We start from the raw sequence: 26894 nt of genomic DNA on the forward strand, positions 1-26894 counted from the left end.
TTGCCAATTCAATAAACAGGATGTGACATAAAAGAGATTCCCTAGAGACAGTGAATGGAAGACAAGGAGGGTTTCTCATGCTCCCATTTGACTTCACAATAGCAGCAAATTGCAGACGTTATTTTAGGCCGTCACTAAAATATTCACAACAGCCTGTGAGTCACTGGTGAAGATATGCAGTGGTCAGTTCAAGGCTAAAAAGGCTGTTTTGCTTTCAGTAATATTTAACTTGCTAGTTTTGGCCACATCCCACAGTCCCACACAATCTGCTACTGTATTGACTGTGGGAAACGTGATCTCTGTATGAAACAAGCTCTCTGGAATACTGTATGACACATCCTGTGAGACGTAAGGTAAGAATACTGCCGCAGGATTTGTTATTCAGTAATTCAATAAATCCTTTGATAAGTATTTTATAAGTTGGACAAATGTGGGCCACAGGTGTAAACGGAGACCCATTTCAATATTTTTAAGGTCGAACAATCTCTTGTTCATGTGTTGTCATGATTTAGAGTTACGGTGTTAGCAGACTCATGCGCTATAATGTGGGAAAAGGTTCAACATCTCACATTTAGTTTGTTTTTATTCTCTCTCTCTCTTTTTTTTTTACAGCAACGAGCATATAAATTGTATTCGGGTGAATCTTACAAAACCAGTTGTAAGAAATCAGACTTAATTTTATTTGTATTATGTTATTATTTTCATCACAATTACACACATTTTACCAACATGTCTTGTTACTGTAAAATGTAAAAGTTGAAATATTTTTTTATTATACTTGCTTTTTTTAAATTAATGTCAATATATACATTTATGGATTTTGAAGGGAAAGTGTATATTTAGGCCCTATAACTGGCCATCATTTCTCAGTTGAATCACCTTTTGCTTGAGGTCCTACAACATGAATATATATATATATATATATATATATATATATATATATATATATATATATATATATATATATATATATATATATATATTCATGTTGTGTATATATATATATATATATATATATTTACTATTTTACTAGTTTTTTTACTAGTTTTTTTACTATTTCACATTCAGCATGTGTGAATCATAATAATAATAATATACACACAAGTTCCATATATCACCTTAGCACTTTTTTAGACGTAATATAAAATATTTTAAAATATATATTAAACATGTACAGAAAAATTCTTAAATATATAAATGTATATTTCCATAAGAATATATAATTCAATTAAATTAATTTTATGTATTTAAATAGTCTGAGAAACACACAAATGTTGACTGCATTTAACAACACTTAAATGAATGGTATTTTATTTAAGTGTTACTACAACATTAACAGTGTTAATGTTAGTGCTTACTTAATTAGTTAGTGTTAATTAACAGAGTTAGTATTGTTAGTGCTCATGTTGTAAATAAGGTAAAAAGTCACTACAATTTTATATTTTGTAGGAATTGCAAATATTTTCTCCACTGTGTCCTTGCTGTGCAGAACAATGGCCTGACTGTTTCTCTGGCAATATGCATGGCCACATCCTCCAGCTGTGTGTAATCCAAGGTGAGTGTGTCATCTGCTGAGTACAGGTTTGTGTGTTTATCCGACTACACGACTTTGCTTCCAAGAAAATTAGCTTTAGGATTAAAGTGGCATGTACATTAATACAGAATATTAGAGACTTACGTTATCTGAAGGATTGGACCACATTACAGGGATTTTATTGCAGGAACTGGGGATAGATAGATGGATGGATGGATGGATGGATGGATGGATGGATGGATGGATGGATGGATGGATGGATGGATGGATGGATGGATGGATGGATGGATGGATGGATGGATGGATGGATGGATGGATGGATGGATGGATAGATAGATAGATAGATAATTAAAAATATTTATCAAATTTTATTTTAAATAAATATTATTCAATTATTAAATGAAAAAAATTATTTTAGCATCCATTCATCCATCCAACCATCCAAACAACCATCCAACTATCCATCCATCCATTCATCCATCCATCCATCCATCCATCCATCCATCCATCCATCCATCCATCCATCCATCCATCCATCCAAACAAACATCCAACCATCCATCCATCCATCCATCCATCCAAACAAACATCCAACTATCCTTCCAAACAAACATTCATCCAAACAAACATTCATCCATCCATCCAAACAAACAAACATTCATCCATCCATCCAAACAAACATTCATCCATCCATCCAACCATCCATCCATCCATCCATCCATCCATCCATCCATCCATCCATCTACAAGGTTATTTTTCTAAAACAGAACATTGAACAGAACATTTTTTTAGAATAAAGTTACACATGTGTGTCATGTGATGCATTAAACTGTGTCTCTCCTCTTCACAGCTGTAGCCTCTTTTCTCCATCTGGAACCGAAGACTGTCACTGTGTTGCGAGGCAGTGAGGTCCGCTTTAACTGCAGCACTGATGAATCCTGGGATGTCATGACGTGGCTGTTGGGTGGAAGGACGATCCTCAGCATCTCTGAGGTTCATGGTGTCCTGGGCAGAGATGACAGTGTGTGGACAGTGAATCACTCGCTGTCGTCTGTCTCAGTGTGGGAGTTAGTGCTGATGAACGCCTCTTTCAGCCCCACTGTACAGGAGCTCGCATGTGAACTTCTGCCCACCAGAATCAGCAGATCAACAGCGGACCTGTTTGTACAAGGTATGTCATCTTTTGTTGAGCACTTAAAAATAAGCAAATCAGTCTTTCTGTCTGTCCATCTGTCCATCCGTCCGTCCATCCATCCATCCGTCCGTCCGTCCGTCCATCCATCCATCCGTCCATCCATTCAACGATTGATCCATCCATCCATCCATCCGTCCATCCATCCATCCGTCCGTCCATCCATCCAACGATTGATCCATTCATCCATTCATTCATTCATCCATCCATCCATCCATCCATCCATCCATCCATCCATCCATCCATCCATCCATCCATCCATCATCCATCCATCCATCATCCATTCATCCATCATCCATCCATTCATCCATTCATTCATTCATTCATTCATTCATTCATTCATTCATTCATTCATTCATTCATTCATCCATCCATCATCCATCCATCCATCCATCTATTCATCCATCCATCCATACATATATCCATGCATCCAACCGTTAATCCATCCATCCAGCCATCCATCCATCCAAACAAACATCCATCCATCCATCCATCCATCTATAAGGTTATTTTTCTAAAACAGAACATTGAACAGAACATTTTTTAGAATAAAGTTATACATCTGAACACCAAGAATGTGTGTCATGTGTCATCCAGCCATCCATCCATCCATCCATCCATCCATCCATCCATCCGTCCGTCCATCCATCCATCATCCATCCGTCCGTCCGTCCATCCATCATCCATCCATCCATCCATCCATCCATCCATGCATCCATCCATCCATCATCCATCCGTCCGTCCGTCCGTCCGTCCGTCCATCCATCATCCATCCATCCATCCATCCATCCATCCATGCATCCATCCATCATCCATTCATTCATTCATTCATCTTTTTTCCATTCATCCATCCATCCATCCATCCATCCATCCGTCCATCCATCCATCATCCGTCCGTCCGTCCATCCATCATCAATCCATCCATCCATCCATCCATCCATGCGTCCCTCCATCCATCCATTCATCATCCATTCATTCATTCATTCATTCATTCGTTCATTCATTCATTCATTCATCTTTTTTCCATTCATCCATCCAAACATCCATTCATCCATTCATCCATCCATCCATCCAACCATCCATCCAACCATCCATCCATCCATCCATCCATCCATCCATCCATACATCCATACATCCATCCATACATACAAACATCCATCCATCCAACCAACCAACCAACCAACCAGCCAACCATTCATCCATGCATCCATCTATACATCCATCCATCCATACATCTATCCATGCATCCAACCGTTAATCCATCCATCCAGCCAGCCATCCATCCATACAAACAAACATCCATCCATCCATCCATCCATCCATCCAACCCACCAACCAGCCAACCATCCATCCATCCATCCATCCATCCATCCATCCATCCATCCATCCATCCATCCATCCATCCATCCATCCATCCATCCATCCAACCATCTATCTATACAAACATTCATCCATCCATCTACAAGGTTATTTTTCTAAAACAGAACATTGAACAAATTATACTTTCCCACCTGAGGCCCAAAGTACCAGTGTTATACTGTAACTGCCATAGACGCTGGGTGTAAACCATAGAAGAATGTGCCACCATCAAATGACCAAATTTGAAAGGTGAGACTTTGTTTCATATCAAAAGTATCCTGGTCTGTCCTGTCTGTCAGCACGTTGTCAGTGTCCTCTCTGCTCCGCAATGTATTTTTCAATGCGTGAGAGCGGCGTGGCTTGTTGGACATGGCAACTGTAACTAAAGGGGGCGGGTCTTTGCGAACGGTCAATTGTGTTTAACAAACACACTGTCACAGCAGCCAAAAAGACAAAATATATAATAAGAGTTAAGAGCCCAACTAATGGAAACACTAATCACTGTTATGGTGTCTTCAAATGAAACACATTAGAGTTAAACCTCTGTTAATTCTCAACAAAAACTTTTGTAGAAGTCTGACAGAAATAAAGTCAGTCTGGTTAGTAATAAGTGAAGCTGGTAATACTGTTTGTGGAGTTGTTTAATCCTCCTCTGCTGAGATCTTGAGAGATTCAATGTCTTCAGTTGATTTCATCTAAGGCTGTGTCTGAAATCTGTTGTAGTTCTTGTGTTTCTGCTCGTCTCTTTTTCTGTTCTCTTCTTTCCTTCACTGATTCTGCTTGTTAACAGGCTTATTAAGGCTGAGATGACTCCATGTTTAATATGCACAAATTTTGTGGCTCAGCTAAGGTCCAGTTCTGGTTTATTTCTTTGCTCTTGGCTGACATGTGGCATTGCTATGGTCTGCTTGTGGCCCAGATCTGGCAAACAGGAGTGAGCCACCAATGGGCCGTCATTCCACGCTGCATGTGGGCCAGATCATCTTTCCACATGTGCCAGATGTGGGCCGGATATGGGAAGACACAATGTTGCTATGTGGGTAGTCATGTGGATAATGACATCATTCCCTGAAAATTACTTGTGTATCAACAAGATGAAAAAACCTATCGCCAAAAATATGTACAAATCTCTGGCAACTCTTTTGCTCCATGATGATTATGAATTGAAGATATTCTTGTTCACACATTGGCTATGTGCTGATATAAAGGCCAAATCCTTCTGAATGCAGAGAAGCTGTCATTTTTTATACGAGATGGCTGATTTGGGAGTGAGCATCGACTAAGGTGTTTTTCATGCAGGGGATTCATTCGCTGCTGGCTGAAGTGAAGACTGCTGCTCTGGCAGTTTTGACGGAGCATATGACATTGTCGATGCCAGAGCAAAGGCTCTTGGGATGGGAATCGATTGGGGACCATTAAAAATACCTACTGCAAAGCCACTCAACCAGGCGGTAAACAGAGACAGAAAGCACTGCTCGACTCTAATCTTAGATTCAGGAGCCATCAGAGCCCATCTGGTCCACACATTTCTCACCCTGACTTGTCATTCTAATGGGAACCAAAAATGAAAGTCATATTGCTTCTTACTGCTGCAGAAACTGACTAATATTCTCAGTTCTTATAAGGTCTTTAATAAAAATTAATCATTATTATATTATATTATATTATATTATATTATATTATATTATATTATATTATATTATATTATATTATATTATGAATACACTAGAAAAATGTTATAGGACAATTATAGTTAACTAAAACTAATACCATTTAAAAATTCTCTAAATAAAACAAACGTTAACTAAAACAAAATAACTAAACCTATTTCATTTCAGCTAGTTTCTCATTTTATTGATGACTTTGTGTGTCACGTCTGTTCTGGATTTGAGTTTTGCTTGAGTTGTGTTCTTGTTTGATTTGCACTGTTCCTGTTCAGATTCCTTTGTCCCTGTTCATTGGTTATCATGGTTTTTTATTTGCCCTCCTGTGTCACACCTGTGTCTAGTTAATAATTAGTCCCTCGTCTTTCTCAGCCTTTCTTTGTCATGTCTCGTCAATAATTTGGTGGTTGTTATGTGCATCTTGTTTTGTTTTCTAGAGGATAAAGCACATTATAAGCATGGAACTTGTGGGAATGAGTATAGTTATGTACAATACCCTCAATCCTGTGCTAAAATTCAGTAGACATAAGTAGACAATATATGTATTCATATATTCAGGATTTTTTAAGTATAAATTCTGACTTATATCTATATATTCAGGATTTACATTGATATATTCAGAATTATAACTACATAGACTTCATATAATTATTTCCTGTTTGGCCCTTCATTATATAAACTTCCAAACCATGTGCAAATTCATAAGTCATCACCATTGCTGAGTATTTTCTCCTTAAAACTGCAGTGAACCAAAGACAGTCTCAAAAACAAGGTTTGAAATCGCTGGTGTTTCTGACGTCACAAACTACTAACCAATCAGATCAAAGTGTGATCGTCAATGAGTGGATCTCTGAGCTGGAGTGAGTGAGTGGAGGCGGGGTTCATTTGCATATTCATAGAACTGCGTATACTAAATGAGGCAAGGGTGTAGAGTTACATTCAAGCTATTTTAAGAATTTTCTACAATCAAGTTTAATATGTTTAATAAAGTTTAAATATGTCATTTTGGTGATCAAAGATGAGTTTTAAGGGATACAATTATTGACTACAGGAGGACTTTAAAATCATAAATGGATGCAGCCTTATTGGGACATTACTTGTCTCTTCCCTCATTTTTTTTCTGGTGTCAGTTCTTATTCAGAAGGTGCAGGTGTATTTGTTGTCCCGCTCTGAAAGTGTGTAAGATCAAAACTTTTTGCAGTTTAGCTAGCATTTCAAGTACCGGTACACCGGAAATCACCTTTACAAAACCTCTACAAGACCCCAGCAGGAATATTACAGATTTCATATGTGCTTTCATTCAGTAGGAAAAGTTAAGATTCTGTGGAACTCCAGGATTTATTTTCATGAGCCTGTCTGTAATAAACTGGCCTATCAGATCTCTTTTAGACAGCTAAAAGTCCTATGTTCCTCAGTAGTCCATATATAAAACACATCAATCTACAGATACATTACCAGATCAATCACTTTTTAAGACCTAACCGGATTTATTCCTCAATAATTAATCTATTCTGTGACTGCAACTAAACCACAGCTCAGCTAAAAGCTAAAGAAATGACCTGAGACTCTGTCTATATTATGGAGTAATCCCATTCATCACTAAGATCACAAATTTGACTTGGTATATGTGCCTATTAACAGTCGTGTGTGTTTAATAGAGCCGTTCCATGTGGACGTGGGGCAAGTCTGTGACTAACAGTGCTTTGGAATTAATTGGGCGTCTTGGCATTCATTTTCAGTTAGCAGTCAGCATCTCTCGCGGTGATTTGTGATACACTGGGTCAGACGTACAGTTGAAGGGCGCCCACAAATCTTCAGGGAACCACAAATCCTCTTCACTCCTTTCATTACAAAGGCTCCCATTCATTTGCATGTGCTGGACTAAACGCAATAGCGGTTTCTCATCAAGACAAACAGACCGGCCCACGTGTGATTGGGCATGTGTGCAGAGATTCACAATCGTCATTGTTTTTGCCTTCAATTACTGTATTGACTTTTACTGATGTGGACGCCAAGTGAAAAAAGGCCAAAAAGTACCATTTGTGAACATAGTATACTATGTTTTTATGTGGTAACTTTAGAAGTATACCTTCCCTGCTTTGTTCAAAGAACGTTTTGCTGACCTTCAATTTTATAATTTTGCAAACATTATGGGAATTTTACTTATGAATGCTTTCTGAAATCGCCACCTTGTAAAATAGTTAAGTTTTCATTCACTGTTAAAATTTTTAGTGTGAAATTACAGTATATTCCATGTTAATAATTGCATTACTTTCACAAGCCGTGTTTCCATTACCCTTCAAATTGCGCAAATTGAAATTGCGAATTGAAAATACGCCCAATGGAAACACGTCAATTTCGCAAAAACTCCCTTTTATCGCGAAACAAAAAAGCATGAGGTGCTTTTTCAGGCAATTCGAAAAAAGAAATATTTCGCAAAACTGCAATGGAAACATTTACAGGTCACCTGACGTAGATGACGCAGTGTGTTTGGACAGAATACGAGACACAGTTCTTTATTAAATTCATAAAAGACAGAAGAATTACAGGAATAATGGATTCTAAACGTCAAATAAATGCCACAGTCAAGACCTCGAAGCAGATATGAGGGAGAAACACCCAGAAACACCTCATATGTGCCGCTCACAAGTATAATTCCTTACCATTAATGCTTGGAAAACACACATACATCTCCATCGATTCATAATAATGGCTAGTGCACTGGCTGGGATACTGTAGAACATAAACCTACCAACGTCCGTTGCCATGGTTTTTGGAATGATTTTTTACTTAAGTTTTAGTTGCATAACATCGGTCAATGGAAACGCCGTCAGTTCGCAATAGTTTTTTGTCGACATTTAGAAAAAATCGCAAAAGTTTTGCGCAAATCTGTAATGGAAACGCGCCTATAATAATTCCTTAGTAGGACTTCTTTTGTATCTACCGGCACTCTTGGAAATTTCTTGTAAAATCTACAGCATCATACTGAATAGATTATGAGTTTCTTGATTCTTGTTGGTTTCATCTGTGCTGCTGAACTTATTTTTGGTTCACATTTAGCAGTTTGTGTTGTTTGTTTATTTTGTAATGTTCAGACTTTGTCTTTTTAATATTATTATTTATTGAGTGTCACCATTGTTGTGTTTTGTATGCTGAATATTGATGTCTGTGCATCATTAGGAGATGGAAGGGGAAAAAAATGGGTTGCAAGATAATGTCACACCCTTCAAAGCTAAATCTCAGCAGCTGCTGCAAATAGAAATTGATAAATATTCCTACAAAAAATTATGAATTTGAAATAAGATATTTATCGTGAAATAATGCTAATAATAGTATACTTTGACTACACTCTCAGAAAAAAAGGTACAAAAGCTGTCACTGGGACAGTACCCTTCAAAAGGGTTCTAATATGTACCATTTAGGTACTAATATGTACACGTTTGGTACCAATATGTACCTCTGAGAGACTTTTGTACCTTTTTTTCTGAGAGTGTACCTTAAAATCAGCCAATTAGCTTATTCTATATTATAGCTTGTCATTGTTTTAACAAATGTTTTCATTTGTCACACTTCTGACTTGGCTAGATCAGAAATTTTAATATGAATATACAAGGTGCAAGATCCCAAGCTAATGTAACACTGATCACCATCACGGTGACTTCAAAACAATTACACTACTAAACAATATCATTTCTTAAAGTGGGAACATTGTTGAAGACAATTTTATCATGTGAATTCACAGTAAAACAAGAGCAGTAAATTACTGTGATGCCAGCATCATTTTGCTGTTGATTAACAGTAATTCGTAAGAAAATTACCCAGCATGCATTCATTTCACTGTAAATTTCTTAGTAAAAAAAAACTTTATTTTACAGTTGTAACCTGTAATGACCTCAAAACAATTTTACCATAGTGTGTTAATTAATTTTGGTGTTTGCATCACATAACCAGCTCCATTTGTATGGCTTTTCTGACACAGTAATCTTATAAGTATGAGTCATGATAAAAGAAACATTAACACTAATGTTCAGGTGTACGTTATTCATAACACGATAAAGCATTAACCTTTTACCGGCATGATACAACAACCTAATACCCAGACAGCCAACATAGTGTCGGCCCAGACCCGGGACCTGTTGAATCCACATGTACCAGATGTTAACCGGATCTGGGCCGACACTATGTTGCTGTCTGGGTGCAGTGTTTTCAGATTCATGCTCATCTGTTTCAGATAAAACTGAATGTGCTTTTAGCGCCAATCAATTCACTTTGAAAGTGTTGCGATAAGTGCAAGAAGCAGCATATATTCAATTTAAAGAAATTACTCCACAGGCATGTTTTTTTTTTATATTTAAGAAAATATAATCCATTTTTGCATATGTTGCAGGCATTGCGGGTGGTTGCCAGAGTGTTGCTAAGGTGTTCTGTGGGGTTTTTAGCATGTTGCTAGGGTGCTCAGGGAGTTGGCAGGTTGTCCAAATCAAAAGAGCCCACCCACACGTCTCTATGATATTCTCGTCCCTAGTTTGGGTTCTCCTTCAATGTAAGTATGGGATATTTTTTGCCGTTTTTATCATCCACACAAGTCCTATGAGTCCTAGGACATAATACTGGGACACATTCATTCTAATCTTGAATACTATTTAGGATGGATTGTATGAGAACTGGGACGTAGCCCATCTCTTATTCATATTCGCTTTCGTTATGACTTTCCTCAATAGATTAGCTTGGCAAGAGAATCAGGCTTAGGACGTAAATCAGGAAGGGCAAACGTGTGTCAGCCTTTCGGACTCAGGATTGCTCACAAAGCTTTTCATTAGAGGCATGGCCAGCCATACTTCTTCCAGATTAAACGCTGTCTCATAGACAGTAATTTTCCCTGCCTGGCCCTCCTGCTGGAAAAAAAAAAAGTCACCCAGTTGACACGGGATGAATGGCTCTGCTTTCAAATTACACAGTCAAGACCAGACACAGACTCAGCGGAAGATATGTAACTCTTATTGTTATCACCAAAAAAATAAAAAATACATTATTAAAATATTCAGTCTGTAACTTGATAATGATTTCATTTCAGTATAATTTACTGACACATAACTCACACACTTTTTGTGCTATGGATGATCAGCCTGGTGTCACTGTTTGGGCCTAAAACGAACTTTTTGCCACACCTGCCAATGGCCGGTGACTTAAAGGTCCCATGACATGAAATTTTCACTTTCTGAGGTTTTTTAACATTAATATGAGTTCCCCTAGCCTGTATATGGTCCCCAAGTTTCTAGAAATTTCAATCGGTGTAAATCGAGCTTTTGCTGTCTTTCTCTGCCTTTGAGAAAATGGACGCTCAATCGCGCTGATCTTGAATCTCCTCCTTGTGACGTTATAAGGAGGAATGTTACCTCCCCTGTCTCTGCTTTGCCCGCCCAGAGAATATTTTCCGCCCATGAGAAAATGAGCTAGGAAGGAAGTAGGAACGCGTGCGCGCGATTTTAGTTTGTCCACGAGAGATATCATGGCTTTTGAGCGAGCGAAGCATAACAATTGCTCAATAATTGGATGTAACGTTACAAATGAACACCGAAGGGTTAATACAGAGCTGGGCTTGCTGAACGTCTGAAACTAAAGTCTGGATCACTCTCTTTGGCTCAGCTACACACCTCGGACAAGTAAGTCAACTAATGATATATAACAGTGTGTTGCTTTACTGTTTATGTTTGCCTAGACTGTTACACGTAGAATGTGGCTGTCACATTAGCTATGCAGCTATGCAGTTTATGTGTGTGAATACACACACTGAAACGCGAGTGTTGTACACTTCTTATTTGGATAACCGTTTTCCTGTTGGTTATACGGCGCGCGCGATATCCGCATTTCAAGATCGCAGAGCTTGATGATGTAATTGTAATAAGATAAATTACAGATGTTACAGATCTCTCATGAAAGGCAACAGTAGGTTAGCGTTAGCTACATGATAATAACTGTAAACCATCCGAATAAAGTACCGTATCCAGACATAATATTTTAAACTAACCATTCGGAAACGTCCTGCTGGAACCGCTGAGTTGTTGCTTCTCCATCCGGATCAGATTCTGGGTCAAACTGAAATGCTTGAACGACTGCGTGTCCTCATGCCATTGCTATATCCAACGTAAACATGCACGCCTCGGTACCGTTGCGCAAGATGGTCAAGGCCACACCCACCCTCCACCTTGCGATGCCTTTCTCCTCCTCATTAGTATTTAAAGCTACAGACACCGAAACGGCCTGTCTGAAGGAAGCTCATTCTGGGACTGGCTTATAGTGGCTATAATTCTGCACCGAGGCTGAATTTTTGAAAAGAGATTTCAGATACAGTACTAGGGACCACTAAGGCTTATATTAAAGCCTACAAAAAGTAGCATGTCATGGGACCTTTAAGAAAATTTACCGGCCACAAATATTTTTTTTTTTTACTGGCCATAAAACTGTTTTTGCAAAGACGACTTGGGTTACTTGGCTGTAGCCCTGTTCCCTGAAAAAGCGGGAACGAGATATGCTGCGCTTGATTTAAAAACATTTTCGTTTGACCAGTTGTGAACACGTGTGGCAAACACGCCAAGAATTTGGCTTAAATAACCTCTGAAGATGATTTCAAGCCAAGTCACCTTCATTTATATAGCACTTTTAACAAAATGAATTGTTTAAAAACAGCTTCACAGTGATAATAGGAAATTACAGTAACATTGATTGTTTTGGCTTTACAGCAGCTCTAGAATAAAGTTATTGTCCAGCTAAAGTTAGCTTTGATTGATTGATTCACTTCCGTTGCGAAGATCATTAGTTACCCTCAACGCGCTCCTAAACAGTGCCTGGTGGCTCGAGAACGCACTCCCGGAATGCGCGTGTCATCGGAAGACGTTTTCCCATAGCGCTTAAATCAAGCGCAGCATTGAGAGTAGCTTTTGAAAGGGAAAAGGCAGTTATGACACCAACATTTTAGATTAGAGTGAAAATTCACAATTTTCAGGTACAGAAATTGAATAAAGTAGGCTAATCAAATGTAAAATAACACTGCATAGTCTTCACTGTATAATTGAACAAAGATTAACCCTTATTAAAGTTTCAAAAGTTATTCAGTCAAGAGCAGTGAGTATTTTTTAAAGGGGGGGTGAAATGCTATTTCATGCATACTGAGTTTTTTACACTGTTAAAGAGTTGGATTCCCATGCTAAACATGGACAAAGTTTCAAAAATTAAATTGTACGTTTGAAGGAGTATTTCTGTGCCAAAAATGCTCCTTCCGGTTTGGCACAAGTTTCGGAAAGTTTTTTTTGAGTATGGGTCTGTGTGACGTCAGATGTAACGGAATTTCCTTATACGGGTCCTAAGGGCACTTCTGCCGGAAGAACCGCGGGAAGCGCGCACACTCGTAGACCAGAGCAAGAGAGCGAAAGCAGTTCGCCATCAAAGCGCTGTGCTCGGCTTTAGGGAAGTCAATGTCACCAAAGAAGTGTGTTTTTGGTTGCCAGGGCAAGACAACCCTGCACAGATTCCCAAAGAACCCGGCGTTAAGGCACCCGTGGATGGAGTTTGTTTTTCCTGAGCATAAACAGAGTTGTGTAGAATGTTTGTTCCCTGCATTTCGACGATGCTTGTTTTATAAACAAAGCCCAGATCGACGGATTTGCAGATCGTCTAATGCTTAAGGATCGAGCAGTCACAATGATAAATGTTCGGTGAGTAAAACTGCTTCTATTGTCTCTGTGTGTAGTCACTAGCTCGGCGCGTTAGCACAGCTTTAGCTCCGCCCACACGGCCCGCCCCCAGCCGCTTGTTTTTTTCCGGAAAGACTCGGTACAGCCTATCTTTCTTTTATAAATATAATAAAACTAAAGACTTTTTGGAGATATGAAGGATGCAATACTACTCTATAGGTACTCAAGATTAACAGGAGATTGAGTGAAAATGAGCATTTCACCCCCCCTTTAACATTATAAATGCAGACAGCAGCAGGTATATTAGGCTGCTGTCACTTTAAGACCGAATGTACGGATCCAATTTACTGATGCATTCTGTACACACGTGTTTTCTTTCTCAACTGTTTACATTCATTTAATACGTAACTGACTATGTTTACTAGGATACTCACAGACACGGGCATATTTTTAAATTTTTTTTTGTGAATTTGTCCGTTCAAGCGCAAGAAGATGTGAAAGAGAACTCAATTTAGTCTGTTTAAACTTCCCTCACAGTGTGCGAGTAATGAATTTAGTTCCCTTTCATGTCTTCTTGAACTTGAATATTTTAAGTTGGCAAGGCTTAAACTTTCGTGATGATGCAGCGCTGGCAACTTTTCCAAAAGTCATTCACGTTTCATGTTCTCACACATTGTATTGTTAGAATTCATAAAAATGTTACCGGCCACCGGTTACTGATGTTGGCTTTTCAGTTCTGAATGGCTCTGTTCCTCACATGGATTCTGAAGATTTGGAGTACAGCGCAATATTAAAATTGATTGTGTTTATGATCATTTTATGGTGCGTTTTATATTCTTACATTCAGAAAACTGCCGTGTCTTATGGCAAACAAAATAAATATTACATAATTGTTAAACGATTACAGACATTTGATTCTTTTTAAGATTTTAAAGTGTAGTTTTAATACCTCAAATCACACAGCTTATTGATGATATTATGATCAGACTTTGTTGCCTGGTTGATGGTGAGCTCTTTTGGATATAGGACCACCTAGCAATTGCCCAGAACACCCTAGCAACGCACTAGCAATGTGGCAAATACCCACAAGAACCTTAGAAATGCTCTGTCAACCAGCCAAAACATCCTAGTAGTGAGTTTGCATTTGTATCATTAAAACATGTAAAAATCTTGTGTTTAAATATAATTATACCAGCAATCACTTGTTGTTTTTTAATCATAATCACATTGTGTGTTAGTTAAAGGGCCATACTGGTCAAAAGTTTTAGATCGGTAAGATTTTTTTTATGTTTTTAAAAGAAGTCTCTTCTGCTCACCAAGGCTGCATTTATTTGATAAAAAACAATAAAAAAAATAGTAATATTGTGAAATATTATGACAATTTAAAATGACTGTTTTCTATTTTAATATATTTTAAAATGTAATTTATTTCTGTGATCAAAGCTGAATTTTCAGCATCATTACTCCAGTCTTCAGTATCACATGATCCTTCAGAAATCATTCTAATATGCGGATTTGATGCTCAAAAACATTCATTATTATTTTCAATGTTGAAAACAGTTGTGTAATTTTTTTTTTCAAAATTCTTTGATGAATAGAAAGTACAAAAAAAACAGTATTTATTTAAAATAGTATATTTTCTAACATTATAAATGTCTTTACTGTAACTTTTGATCAGTTTAACTCATCCTTGATGAATAAAAGTATTGATTTATTTTATTTCTTTCCCCCAAAAATAAAATTAAAATTCTTACTGACCCCAAACTTTTGAAGGGTAGTGTTTAATGTTACAAAAGCTTTAGATTTCAGATAAATGCTGTTCTTTTGAACTTTCTATTCATCATAGCATCATGAAATACAAATGTAAATAACTGTTTTCAACATTGATAATAATCAGAAATGTTTCTTGAGCATCAAATCCTCATATTAGAATGATTTCTGAAGGATCATGTGACACTGAAGACTGGAGTAATGATGCTGAAAACTCAGCTTTGATCACAGAAATAAATTACACAACTATTCACATAGAAAACAGCAGTTTTAAATTGTAATAATATTTCACAATATTACTGTTTTGGTTATTGTTGATGTCTTGACTGTTGATTGTATTTTTAATCAAATAAATGCAGCCTTGGTGAGCAAAAGAGACTTCTTTTAAAAACATTAAAAATTTTACCGATCTAAAACTTTTGACCGGTATGTATATGTATATATATAACAAAGACTCTAAGGTCCACAACATGACTTATGAGGTACAGTATAAGACAATCATTAGCCTTACTCAGTAAAACCTACAGATGAAGTTCACTTAGAGAAAGCGAAAGTTTCAACTAATTACCCAGCTGTCTATAACAATTCACTGCTTTACCTTTTGTTTCTCTTTCCAGGGGGAATAAAAAGCCCATCATTTGTTCTTTTAAAAGAGACAATTTAGCTGTCACACATTTACCAGTCACATCAACTAGTCAATTATGAACCATCAATCATTTAAAAATTGTTGAAAGTGGAAAAGAAACACATATAAAGTGGCCTCAAAAGGTGTTTAAACACCTAAGCCACACTTAATATATATAAATGTCTATGCAATATTTTATAAAATAGAAAACAGAGTGACATTAAGTTAAAAGAAAAAGCACATACAGGCAAAACATTTCACAAAAAGTAATTTGTTAGGTTTTAACTGTTTTAGACTATATCACATTGAACATGCAAACTTCTAAGGCCTCTAAATTATCAACATGATCAAAACTTTGCTGAAAAACCTGTTAGACACATCTACTACATGCCTTCTGTCGTCCGATTGATAGTTATACTTTTTAGCTAATAAACGGCCTTTTAATTGTAAAAACATCCACCTTCAGGTCTTGGTTCACATGTCTTTTTTGCTGTGAAATCTTTAATGATTTCTAGAAGGTGAACATAAGAATAACTGTTATATTGTAAGTAGTATTTCAAGATGAACACTTACTCAATGTGAGTATCATACATCAGGCTTTTGAGAAATGTGTATTTGTACAATCATTTTGTATTGCATTATATGTGTTGTCCCCCAAAATTACTCATCTTACTACGATCTGCTCTAAAGATCTCCCATGAGCCATAAAAGTTTTTTTCTGACTATTTTTTCATATGTCAGGCTTTACAGGGTTAAATGATAAAACAGGTTTTAGTTTCACTGTAAGAAAATAATCTGTAGAAAAGTGGAAAGGTTACTGGTCATTTTCTGCCAGGACTTCTTCCAGTTCCACTTTATTTTAAGGTGTCTTTGTTACACTGTAATTATACATTGAAGTACTGAGTAATATTAAGTAACTACATGACATTTACTTATTAGGGTGAGGGTTAGGATTAGGGTTTGGTTTAGGGTTAGTTGCATGTAATTATGCATAATTTATAGTTATTACTATAGTGACTACATGTAATATGTACACTTTAAAATACATTTACCCATCTTCCTTTAACCTTAAAAGACAAAGCACAGCTTAATTCAAAATACGTGTAAAACTTATACGGAAAAAATCGATGCAGAATCTATACAGAAAATACCTTCATATAAACAGTACATTGGACCCTATTTTTACAGACTTTTGCTGATGTGAGTGCGTATGTTTTTGTCAATTAATGCAATGAAATTAACATATGTTATTAACAATTATGATGAGATAATAATATGTGAGATATCTCAACTTTCTGAGGACACATAACTCAAAATGTCTTGTTTTAAATCTAGAAAAGGGAAATGTCAGGATTTTGGAGGGTGACCTGTCAGTTCAAGAAGGAATGCTCGTCACCTTCCGTTGCCAAGCGCTTGGCTGGTATCCGAAGCCTTCAGTGTCCTGGGTGGTCAACGCCATCGCTGTGGACAGAGGCGACTACAACACCAGCAGTCTTCAGGACCCCAGCGGCCTCTTCAACTCCACCAGTGTGCTCGAGATGAAAGCAGAGGCGAGCAGCGCAGTGGAGTGTGTGGCGTCTGTGTCTGCAGCTTTAGCCCAGCAAACCAGCAGCGTCAGGCTGACTGTAGGTACGAGTGATCGGACGTTAATGAGCTCCTCCTGCAAATAAACTAATGCGCGTTAACAGTTTCATCACTTTGTCTTACTGTATCTTGCATGTTGTATTGCAAAACACTCGTGCTGCTATTGAGGTGGGATACAGGTGAGGTTCGGCACATGTTTGGTGGTATGGGTACACTGTAAAAAAAAAATCTGTTAAATTAACGGAAAAAAACTGGCAGCTGTGGTTACCAGAAATTTCCAGGAAAAAATACGGTAGCAACATTTTAGGTTTTACAGACTTAACTTAGAATTTACAGTAATAAACCGTATTTCATTATCTGATATAATGTTAATTTACCGACCCATTGAAGTATTCATTTCTGTTTTGTACCATTGTAATACACTGACAACCAACAATCACAGCAGTAATGAGTCACATGATCAATCAAAGCTCATCACAAGCAGTTCTTCCACAAGAAAGTTAATACTAATATATATAGAAGCTGCACAGTGTCATTCATAAACACCATCATGGTAACAATAAAAATACAATAAACATTAATTTAACAACATTAAATGTAACATAAAACCCTAATGTACATAACTGATTAGAAAAACAACTAAGAAAACTATGACGAAATATAGTTATTTCAACAAGAATACATCAAATGTGAAGTGTCACGCAGGGAATTGTGGGAATGTAAATTTACGTTTTTTCTCTGTAATTTATACAATGACTTTTCGTTTTCACTTCCAAAAACTGTAAATTTAACAGCATATTACGGTAAAATTACATTAAATGTACCATTAGATCTATCACAGTTATTTACCGTATATAGTAAGGAAACTTTCTGTTAACCAATTAACAGTTTTTCACTGTAGCATTTTTACAGTCTTTTACTGTTAAAATAACGATCATTTGGTTTAAGAGGGTGGGTTGTGGTGTAAGGGAAGGGTCAACAGCGTAATTATTGAAGTAACTGCAGAAATTAATTACAGCTGTAACTATAAGTAGGTATTTCCAAATATAAGTATGTATGTACACAATAAATGCATTGTATCAAATGTTAGTACATAGTAGTTACAGACAATATCAAGTAGGACAGATGGATGATATATCAATGTGAAAATCATAAAATGTTTTGAAAAAGATTTTTTTCGTTTAGATTTTTTTTTCCCACTTGATTTAATAGAATCTTATTGTAGAAATACTGCATGTGTTATATGAGGGTGAACATGTTTCTGGATCAACATCCCAGTCTACCAATCAGATTTGAGGGACAAGTTTATAGTTTATGTCAAGTTTAGGTTTACAACCAGGGTTAGGTGCTTCTACATCAGTATCATTTCCCTCTGATTTTAGGGATAACTTATGGATAGGGTTAGGTTTAGGGCTAGGGATAAGGTTAGGACTATATATGTTTTTGGACTGGATTGTTGTACCAGGATCAATAAAATATGTTGACCCAGGAACATGTCTTACTTGACAAAATCACGTTGACCGTTATATGATATATATGACAGTTTATATGATATAAGTGACAGTGGGAGAGTAGGCTGCATATAATGTCTTCTCCTTATAGCTATAAAATTCTGAATAAATGCATTGGGTCAGTTTGTGCATATAAATGAAGTGGCCATAAACGTACAAATGTGTTTTGCAGTGGCACCGCAAACTACACAGGACCACACAGTTGTGATCGCCGTGATAGTGTCGGTGTGTACGATCATTCTGCTGGCAGTGCTCATCCTCATCTTGTGCTATAGAAAAAAACGGACAAGTAAGCAAATCCACTTTACATTTCTCCTAAAAGTTCCCTTTAAATCTCTCCTGCAAGTTATTAAACCAATGAAGAGAGAAGTTAGCAGTGCTTGCCATAAATCGGAGCAAAGGCAAGGACACATTGTGGTAGATTGAGCTGTCAGCAGTAAAGGGCAGTTTAAAGGTTTTACTGCACCACTCACCTGCCATACAAAGTGCTTACACATCATTTAAAATGGATAAACCGTTTAAGATGGAAAACCTATTAACAATGTCATTTTTCGAAATGTTCTTTGTTTTTATAGTTCTTTGCTCATTATTTGTCAAAGCGCACATTATCAGTGGCTAATTTAGAGAGATATTCTACTAAGACCTGTTAAAAAAATAGTCTATTGAAAATATATTACAGCACATATTCTCTGTACTTTAAAATGCCTTTCAAACTTTATATAGTTACATTTTTGTAAATAAGGTATTACATATTCATTAAGAATACTGACAGATTTCTAAATGGCAATGGGTAAACATGTTTCACTAGTAAAACATTCAATATGAAAATATTTAATACAATAATAAAAACAATGTTTTGAGAATATTATAAGTATATTTCGTAGGGTGTTATAACATTTCTAAGGGGGCATTTACATGACAACAATGTACTAAAAACAGAAATGTTTTTCCATCGCATTTTTCACGTACAGACGACAACGTTGTCAAAACAATCCCGTTCACAAGGATCCGCGAAAATGATTAAAAACGCTGTATTCTGCTGCCAGGCCAGTAGTTGGCGATGTTACTTTGTAAAGAAACACTGCGCTGCTGTAGACTGAACATGACGTCACCATTTTCACAAATTCATGATTTTGTAATTTACACGGAGGCAATAACTGTACAGTTTTCAAAAACTCGCACTTTGAAACCCGTTTTCAAAGTTTGCGTTTTCAGGCCACCTAAAACGCCGTTGTTGTGTAAATAAACAGCAAAAACACATAAAAAACTTGATGTCATGTAAACAGCCCCTAAGACTATATAGCATGATATTCCAGATGAGTTCAAGTCTAAACCATATTTTGACCTGTAAAATCTCATTTATTTTTACTTGTTGCCATACATTGTTGTTTTATATATTTGTTATTGTACTATACAGTGGACAGTGGATCTCAAATTTGTTACAGTCTCTCATCCTCTTGTTGCACCATGCAGCTATTAAGATGTCATGCTATTCAGGCTTGCTACCGGGACTGCCTGAGGCTAGAACCAGAAATATCAAGTTACATCCCTGCGAACACTTTAGTTCAGGGTCCAACTCTCACTATTAGCTAGTTGCTTACAGTATTAGCATGCATATTACTGGGATTTTGGCTTTTTATTAGTACTTAAAAAGCACATATTAATGCCTTATTCTCCATGACCATATTCTACATCACTTAATCCTACCCAATACCTAAACTTAACAACTACCTTACTAACTATTAATAAGACTAATTAGGAGTTTATTGAGGCAAAAGTCATAGTTAATAGTGAGAATTGGACACTAATCTAAAGTGTGACCAGTTTTCTTTTTTTTTTACAGAATTGAGCTCTGAAAATAAATTCAGGTAAGACTTGTAAGAGCGGTAAGAGTTGTGACATCCATTTTGAGTATTTTCTCTTCTGCACCAATGCTGTACACATAACACACATAAGAAGGAAAATTATCAATAAGTGACAGAAGTTTTAATCTTTCTGAACATTGAACATCATCTACTTTTCCCAGTTATAAAATGTTAACACTAACACAGTAATGTTTCATAATATACAAAGGCTATAATATCACTATATGAGATATCTTGATGCTCGTTTTTGACATTCATTGCACACACATACGTGAAAAAAAAAACATGTGATTGACTTATCAGTAGCACTACACATTTTAAAGCTATTAAAACAACATCCTTGAAACAAATCATGGAAATATTGAAGAGAAATACAGCGTTTTCCATCAATTCCAAACACTCCTATGAAGAGAGAAACTGATTTTTCTCAGTATTGCATACTATTGCATACATATTTCTTGTCATATCAAGTCATTACCTTCATTTATGCAGCGCTTTATACAATACAGATACAAGCAGCTTTCCTGTGATAAACACGAACAACCGCGAAGTAGAGTCATTGTTCAGCTGAGGTCAGTTCAGTGTTGATTTAATTCAGTTCAATTTAAAGATCATCACATATGAAGCAGCTCTGGAGAAAACAGTGAAGTCATTGTCTTGCTCAGTTCACTTCTCATCAGTTCTTCTAGTTTCAATAGTGTCAGTGGTTCTAGTTCCCTGAAGACCTCTACACTGGCGTTTGATTCTGAACATAGCCACTGACTCTTATATTGTATGTAAGAAAAACTGTTTATTGTATTGCATATGTCTTTCCAGCTCCTCCTCATGGACTGTCAATTTAAGCAGTGAGAGGAGGTCCGTTGCTGATGAAACCAGAGGAAAAGTGAACCCAGGATACAACGCTGACGACGTAACAAGTAATAGCACCAAAATACAGAATCAACAGAATACACTGATGTATTAAACAAAATTATATGGGGCGTAATTCCTGCTTTATTTAATATATTTTCACAGAATTAAACTAAAAAGAAACACAATTTTTAGGATATCAAATATACACTAACAAAAAAGTGAAAAGGCCTTTGTTTCAATAATGGCTTTTTGCACTTAGTGTTAAAACATTACCAATATTTTGTGCAATTTTGCTTGCTGTGTAAATATATCTGTTTTGTAGAAATGGGTAAAATGGTTCGAGTGATTCAGGCTTGTTATAGTTAAAGTGCCCCCTTACGCTTTTTCGGATATTACCTTTCATGTAGTGTGTTACATAACTGTTTGTGAGAGTAAAAGTTTCTTCAAAGTTTCAAAGATCAAAGTGTGCGATAAATGGAGTTATTAGAAGACACAGGTTTTCACTTTGCATGCACTTCCAAAGGATGAGTAATCGGGCTCGAATTGATACGGTAAAACTGATGCCATCATTACTCTTCGCATCACTGTGTATCAAGTTCTGAGGAAGATCCAGAGCTGAAATTAAGATATTATAATGTCCCTCTGGATTCTGACCAATCACAACAGACTGGATCATCTGACCAATCAGAGCAGAGTAGACCAATCACAACAAACTGGGCAATTTGGCCAATCAGAGCAGAGTAGACCAATCACAACAGACTGAGCCATCTGACCAATCAGAGCAGAGTAGACCAATCACAACAGACTGGGCCATCTGACCAATCAGAGCAGAGTAGACCAATCACAACAGACTGGGCCATCTGACTAATCAGAGTAGACCAATCACAACAGACTGAGTCATCTGACCAATCAGAGGAGAGTAGACCAATCACAACAAACTGGGCCACCTGACCAATCAGAGCAGAGTAGACCAATCACAACAGACTGGGCCATCTGACCAATCAGAGCAGAGTAGACCAATCACAACAGACTGAGCCACCTGACCAATCAGAGCAGAGTAGACCAATCACAACAGACTGAGTCATCTGACCAATCAGAGGAGAGTAGACCAATCACAACAAACTGGGCCACCTGACCAATCAGAGCAGAGTAGACCAATCACAACAGACTGGGCCATCTGACCAATCAGAGCAGAGTAGACCAATCACAACAGACTGAGCCACCTGACCAATCAGAGCAGAGTAGACCAATCACAACAGACTGAGTCATCTGACCAATCAGAGGAGAGTAGACCAATCACAACAAACTGGGCCACCTGACCAATCAGAGCAGAGTAGACCAATCACAACAAACTGGGCCACCTGACCAATCAGAGCAGAGTAGACCAATCACAACAGACTGAGCCACCTGACCAATCAGAGCAGAGTAGACCAATCACAACAGACTGGGCCATCTGACCAATCAATTTTGTCTCCAATGTAGGAGACAAAATTAGGAACCTTTAAAATATAACTAAAACTAAACCCATAAAAAACGTTTGTTACTTGAAATTAAATGAATTTTAACTGAAATAAAATAATAAAAAATAATATATTTAGTCAGGTTTCTATACTTAAAGGGACACTGTGGAGAAATTGTGTTTTTGTCAAACAGCGACCCCTAGAGTCGCTGTGGAATACTTGCACTGTCGTAAATACTATAATATATTATGAAGGTTGAAAAGTTACACGGTGTGGCTTTAAAACAAATGGAAAACAATCTGCCAGGGAAAAAAATACACTTCATTTTTACATTTTCTTAAAGAGATATCTTTTTGTTCAAAGATTTCTTATAGAGACCATCAAACAAGTCTTACTATCTTAAAATGTAAGCATATATTGCTTTAGTTATTTTACTGGATAACAAAACAAGCACGTTTAATATGTATTTCTGTCCAGCAGTGAGAGCACATTGAGCAGTGTAAGTTCTGTCTGTAAGATTTTAGGCAGTGTGAAGTCCCACACACAACTGCTCTTCACCCCGCAGGTTCAGGACACAGTGACCTCAGGAATAGAGCTGACAGCCCGATAAACATCATCAGCTCTTCACGGGTAAGAGGAGAGAGAATTACAGCCTCTGCATTATTCAAAACGAGTGGGTTTTCTGACACCTCGGTGTAAAGTCTTCTGCCTCACACCTGGGAAAACGCTGGTCTCTCTATTATTGCGTGAAGGAATATTCAGCCAAACATTTAAATACGGTGTAAATGCTTCATATAATCCTTTTTTTTTTTTTTTTTTGTGAAAATACCTTTTATTTTCTGTTATCGTACTGTGGAGCAATAAGCTCTATATAACCTATTATGTTTAAAGTCCCCCTGTTTTTAATGTGCTTTAAGACAAACAATGTGCAAATTCATAAGTCGACACCATTGCTGAGTATTTTCTCCTTTAAACTGCAGTGAACCAAAGACAGTCTCAAAAACAGAAACGGAAACGGCGTACACCGGTGTGCAACAGGGTTTGAGATACGTTTTCTCTTGTTTGGTGGGTGTGTCAGAACTGCAGTCCAATCAGCAGCAACATGTATATAAAGCACGCGGTATTAAAGTGAACTCACAATAGGTTCAAGGAAAGTAATTTACAAATGTGTTCGATGCAGCTCGGTATACAACTGAGGATATTAGACGACATGTTTGTCGTAAGTTTTATTGTAAAAATATAGGATATCAACATGATGTAGTTGTTTATATTTTTAGCTTCATTGCAAGTGTATGACATTTGGTATAGAAATAAACAATGGTAATTAAGTGCTTTTCCTAAAAATGAGAAAGAAAATACAGGGTATTAAAACAGTATGAACTACAAATAAAGTCAGTATGTGAGGCTAAATAGAAGTGTTTTAGTCTGAATTAAGTAAGATGTGTGCTTCCATTTCAGTTTTCACAAATCCCTTCACTCGATTGGGATGTTCTCTTTTGTTCTGGGCGGCAAGTGCAGTAACTGTAACATCGGGCATATTTTGTAGTATTAAACACATATTTATACCGACTTCATCAGGCTCCGAAAATTCTTCACAAAGAACACAAAGAATGGCCTTCTCAGCTGCCATAGTTGCAACTCTTGCGTCATCAGAACAGTGTGTTCAACGCATCACCGTTTCTTTTTAAAAAACGTTGTGCAACGTTTTGTCGGGGCTGAACGCAGCCCTGGTGTGAGTGAGTGGAGGCGGAGCTCATTTGCATATTCATAGAACCGCGTATACTAAATGAGGCAAGGGTGTAGTTACATTCAAGATATTTTAAGATATTATAGATTTATTTGATAGATATTTAGATTTTTTTTCAAGGAAAAACATCTCAATGTCGCATTTTGGTGATTAAAAATGAGAGATAAAATTATTGACAAAAGGGGGACTTTAAATAATTCACAATGCAAATATGTCTGATTAATGTTAATTGGATGCTGGGTCATTTTCAAGAAACAACTTTTCAATTTTTAAGCTTTTTTTTTTTTTTTTTTAAATGGTTACTTTTGAACTTTCGAGAAATCATATTTTCTCACCTCAGGCTGAAACTACCAAAGCCACGACAATAATAGACATTGGGGGGCCACAATCTCGGAATGATACATTTCAATAAATGAATTAGATTTCACTTTTATTTTGATGGTCCCTTTAACACATTCTGTTGACTATAAGTAATTTTGCACCTACACATCTACCAACTCTCATTAGAGTATTAGTAGAGTATTAGTAGACTGGTAGGGTTTGGGTTAGTAGAATAAGTTGACATGTAGTTGCAAAGTTACTTATAGTCAGAATGTCTGTTGGAGGATCATCACAGTAAAGAGTTTGCAGATATTAAGCAGACAGTGAGTCTCCTGATACTCTAATGAGTAGTACTCATAGTCAACATAATGTTCAAAAGGGACCATCACAATAGAAGTGTTAACATAAAAACTTCTTATGAATGGGAACTTATGAATGACCTGATATTCTAGTGTAAAACAAGCATTTAAAAGTAAATTTCTAGTTTTATTTAAAATTTATTTTGCATTAGTCAGTAAAAAAAGGTTCATTCTCCAAATATCGTTCCTCAACAGGTTCCTGATATTGTCATTTTCAGCTCTCAAAATCAGAACGAGGAAGATGTTTCTAACTTGGACTGCAATGGAGCAAAGAAGACAGTCCGTCGCGTCACTACTGTTTGACCTCAGGGTCAACCACAGATCGAAAGAAAGGCTGTTTACATGCTGCTGTTTTGGACCAGCTTTCTGTTCAGAGAGAAGCCAGAAATTCAATCTGACCTCATTGTTACTCTGAAGAAGCCATATTGCTGAAGATAAAGATTCATTGACTTCAACTGCATGCAATCATTCAATCATACAGCCATATCAACAATGCATGTTTGTTTTTGTTTTTTTTTACTGTAAAAATTAAAGTAATTATTTTGCATTATCTTTTTTTTACTGGTGTTCCACCTTATTCAATTGGAATATTGTATAAATTATTTATACGGATCAATATTTTACACAATAAAGTACATCAGTATTGGTATTGGCATTTTTCGAAACAAAATGTCGAAATTACACTGTCAAGTATTCCAACAAAACAACAACAATGTTTTTTCTCAGACGGTTGAGGGTTCAAATAAGGGAAATGTGCAAATTTCGGTCTCTCTTCATGTTTTTCTGGCTGCTCGTCACTCATGGATGGCAACTGCTGAATAAATTAGGGACACCCTCAGTAAGTCACACAAAGCTGTCGCGATATGAGAGGGCGATAACATAACCCTTTTGTTTTTGTTTGGGTCTCCAGACCAGTGTTATCTTTCCTAGACCTGCTTGTGTTACTGAGGTTTTCATTTGCCATTCACAAGTGGTGGATTGATGTCAGGGTCAAGCAGACTGTTTCGCTGGGGTGATTTACAGAGGCCACTGTTTGTCTTTCAAAGACTTCTGAAGTCTGTTTCTCTTCTCTCTGCCGCTCTCCTGTTGTTTTGCCGTTTACTACAGAGGATGTCTTGATTGCCTCTCTCTGTTCTGAGAAAATGGTTTTGCAATGCAGTATTTGAGACATGTTAGATAATAAATGTGGTATTCTTCTACAAACCTTCATTGTATTTGTAATCGTTCTTTTTGCAATTAATTATGAAGTGTCATTTTTTTCCTATTTAAAAATGAAGTCATTTATGGAAGCTTGTTTCCGCCACAGAATAAAACGATAACAATAAAAGATAATTGCGACATTTTATCTCAAAATCGCAAGT

At 36.8% G+C, this 26894-nt stretch overlaps 1 protein-coding gene across 2 annotated transcripts; it reads left to right on the top strand.

The window, feature by feature from the left end:
- Positions 1-32: 32 nt before the first annotated feature.
- igsf5b (immunoglobulin superfamily, member 5b) lies at positions 33-26740 on the top strand. Of its 2 annotated transcripts, none has more exons than XM_081370368.1 (9): positions 33-353; positions 1490-1555; positions 2384-2704; positions 17170-17463; positions 19102-19218; positions 20773-20797; positions 21611-21711; positions 23672-23736; positions 25729-26733. In XM_081370368.1, the coding sequence occupies exons 2-9, from the start codon at positions 1519-1521 to the stop codon at positions 25834-25836; spliced, it is 1068 nt and encodes a 355-aa protein (XP_081226494.1). In that variant the 5' UTR covers positions 33-353; positions 1490-1518; the 3' UTR covers positions 25837-26733. The 2 variants fall into 2 exon arrangements, with proteins under 2 accessions (XP_081226494.1, XP_081226493.1); XM_081370367.1 differs by having other exon boundaries at positions 35-353; positions 1450-1555; positions 25729-26740.
- Positions 26741-26894: the final 154 nt, after the last annotated feature.

The sequence above is a fragment of the Scardinius erythrophthalmus genome, assembly GCF_964197995.2.
Source record: "Scardinius erythrophthalmus genome assembly, chromosome: 7".
In the NCBI taxonomy this organism is placed as follows: Eukaryota; Metazoa; Chordata; class Actinopteri; order Cypriniformes; family Leuciscidae; genus Scardinius; species Scardinius erythrophthalmus.

Excerpts from the sequence above, each read along its gene's own strand:
- igsf5b (XM_081370367.1), top strand. The coding sequence starts at position 330 with ATGACACATCCTGTGAGACGTAAG. Across the intron at positions 17,464-19,101 it reads CAGCGTCAGGCTGACTGTAG|TGGCACCGCAAACTACACAG; the intron begins GTACGAGTGATC and ends TGTGTTTTGCAG. Across the intron at positions 23,737-25,728 it reads ACATCATCAGCTCTTCACGG|GTTCCTGATATTGTCATTTT; the intron begins GTAAGAGGAGAG and ends GTTCCTCAACAG.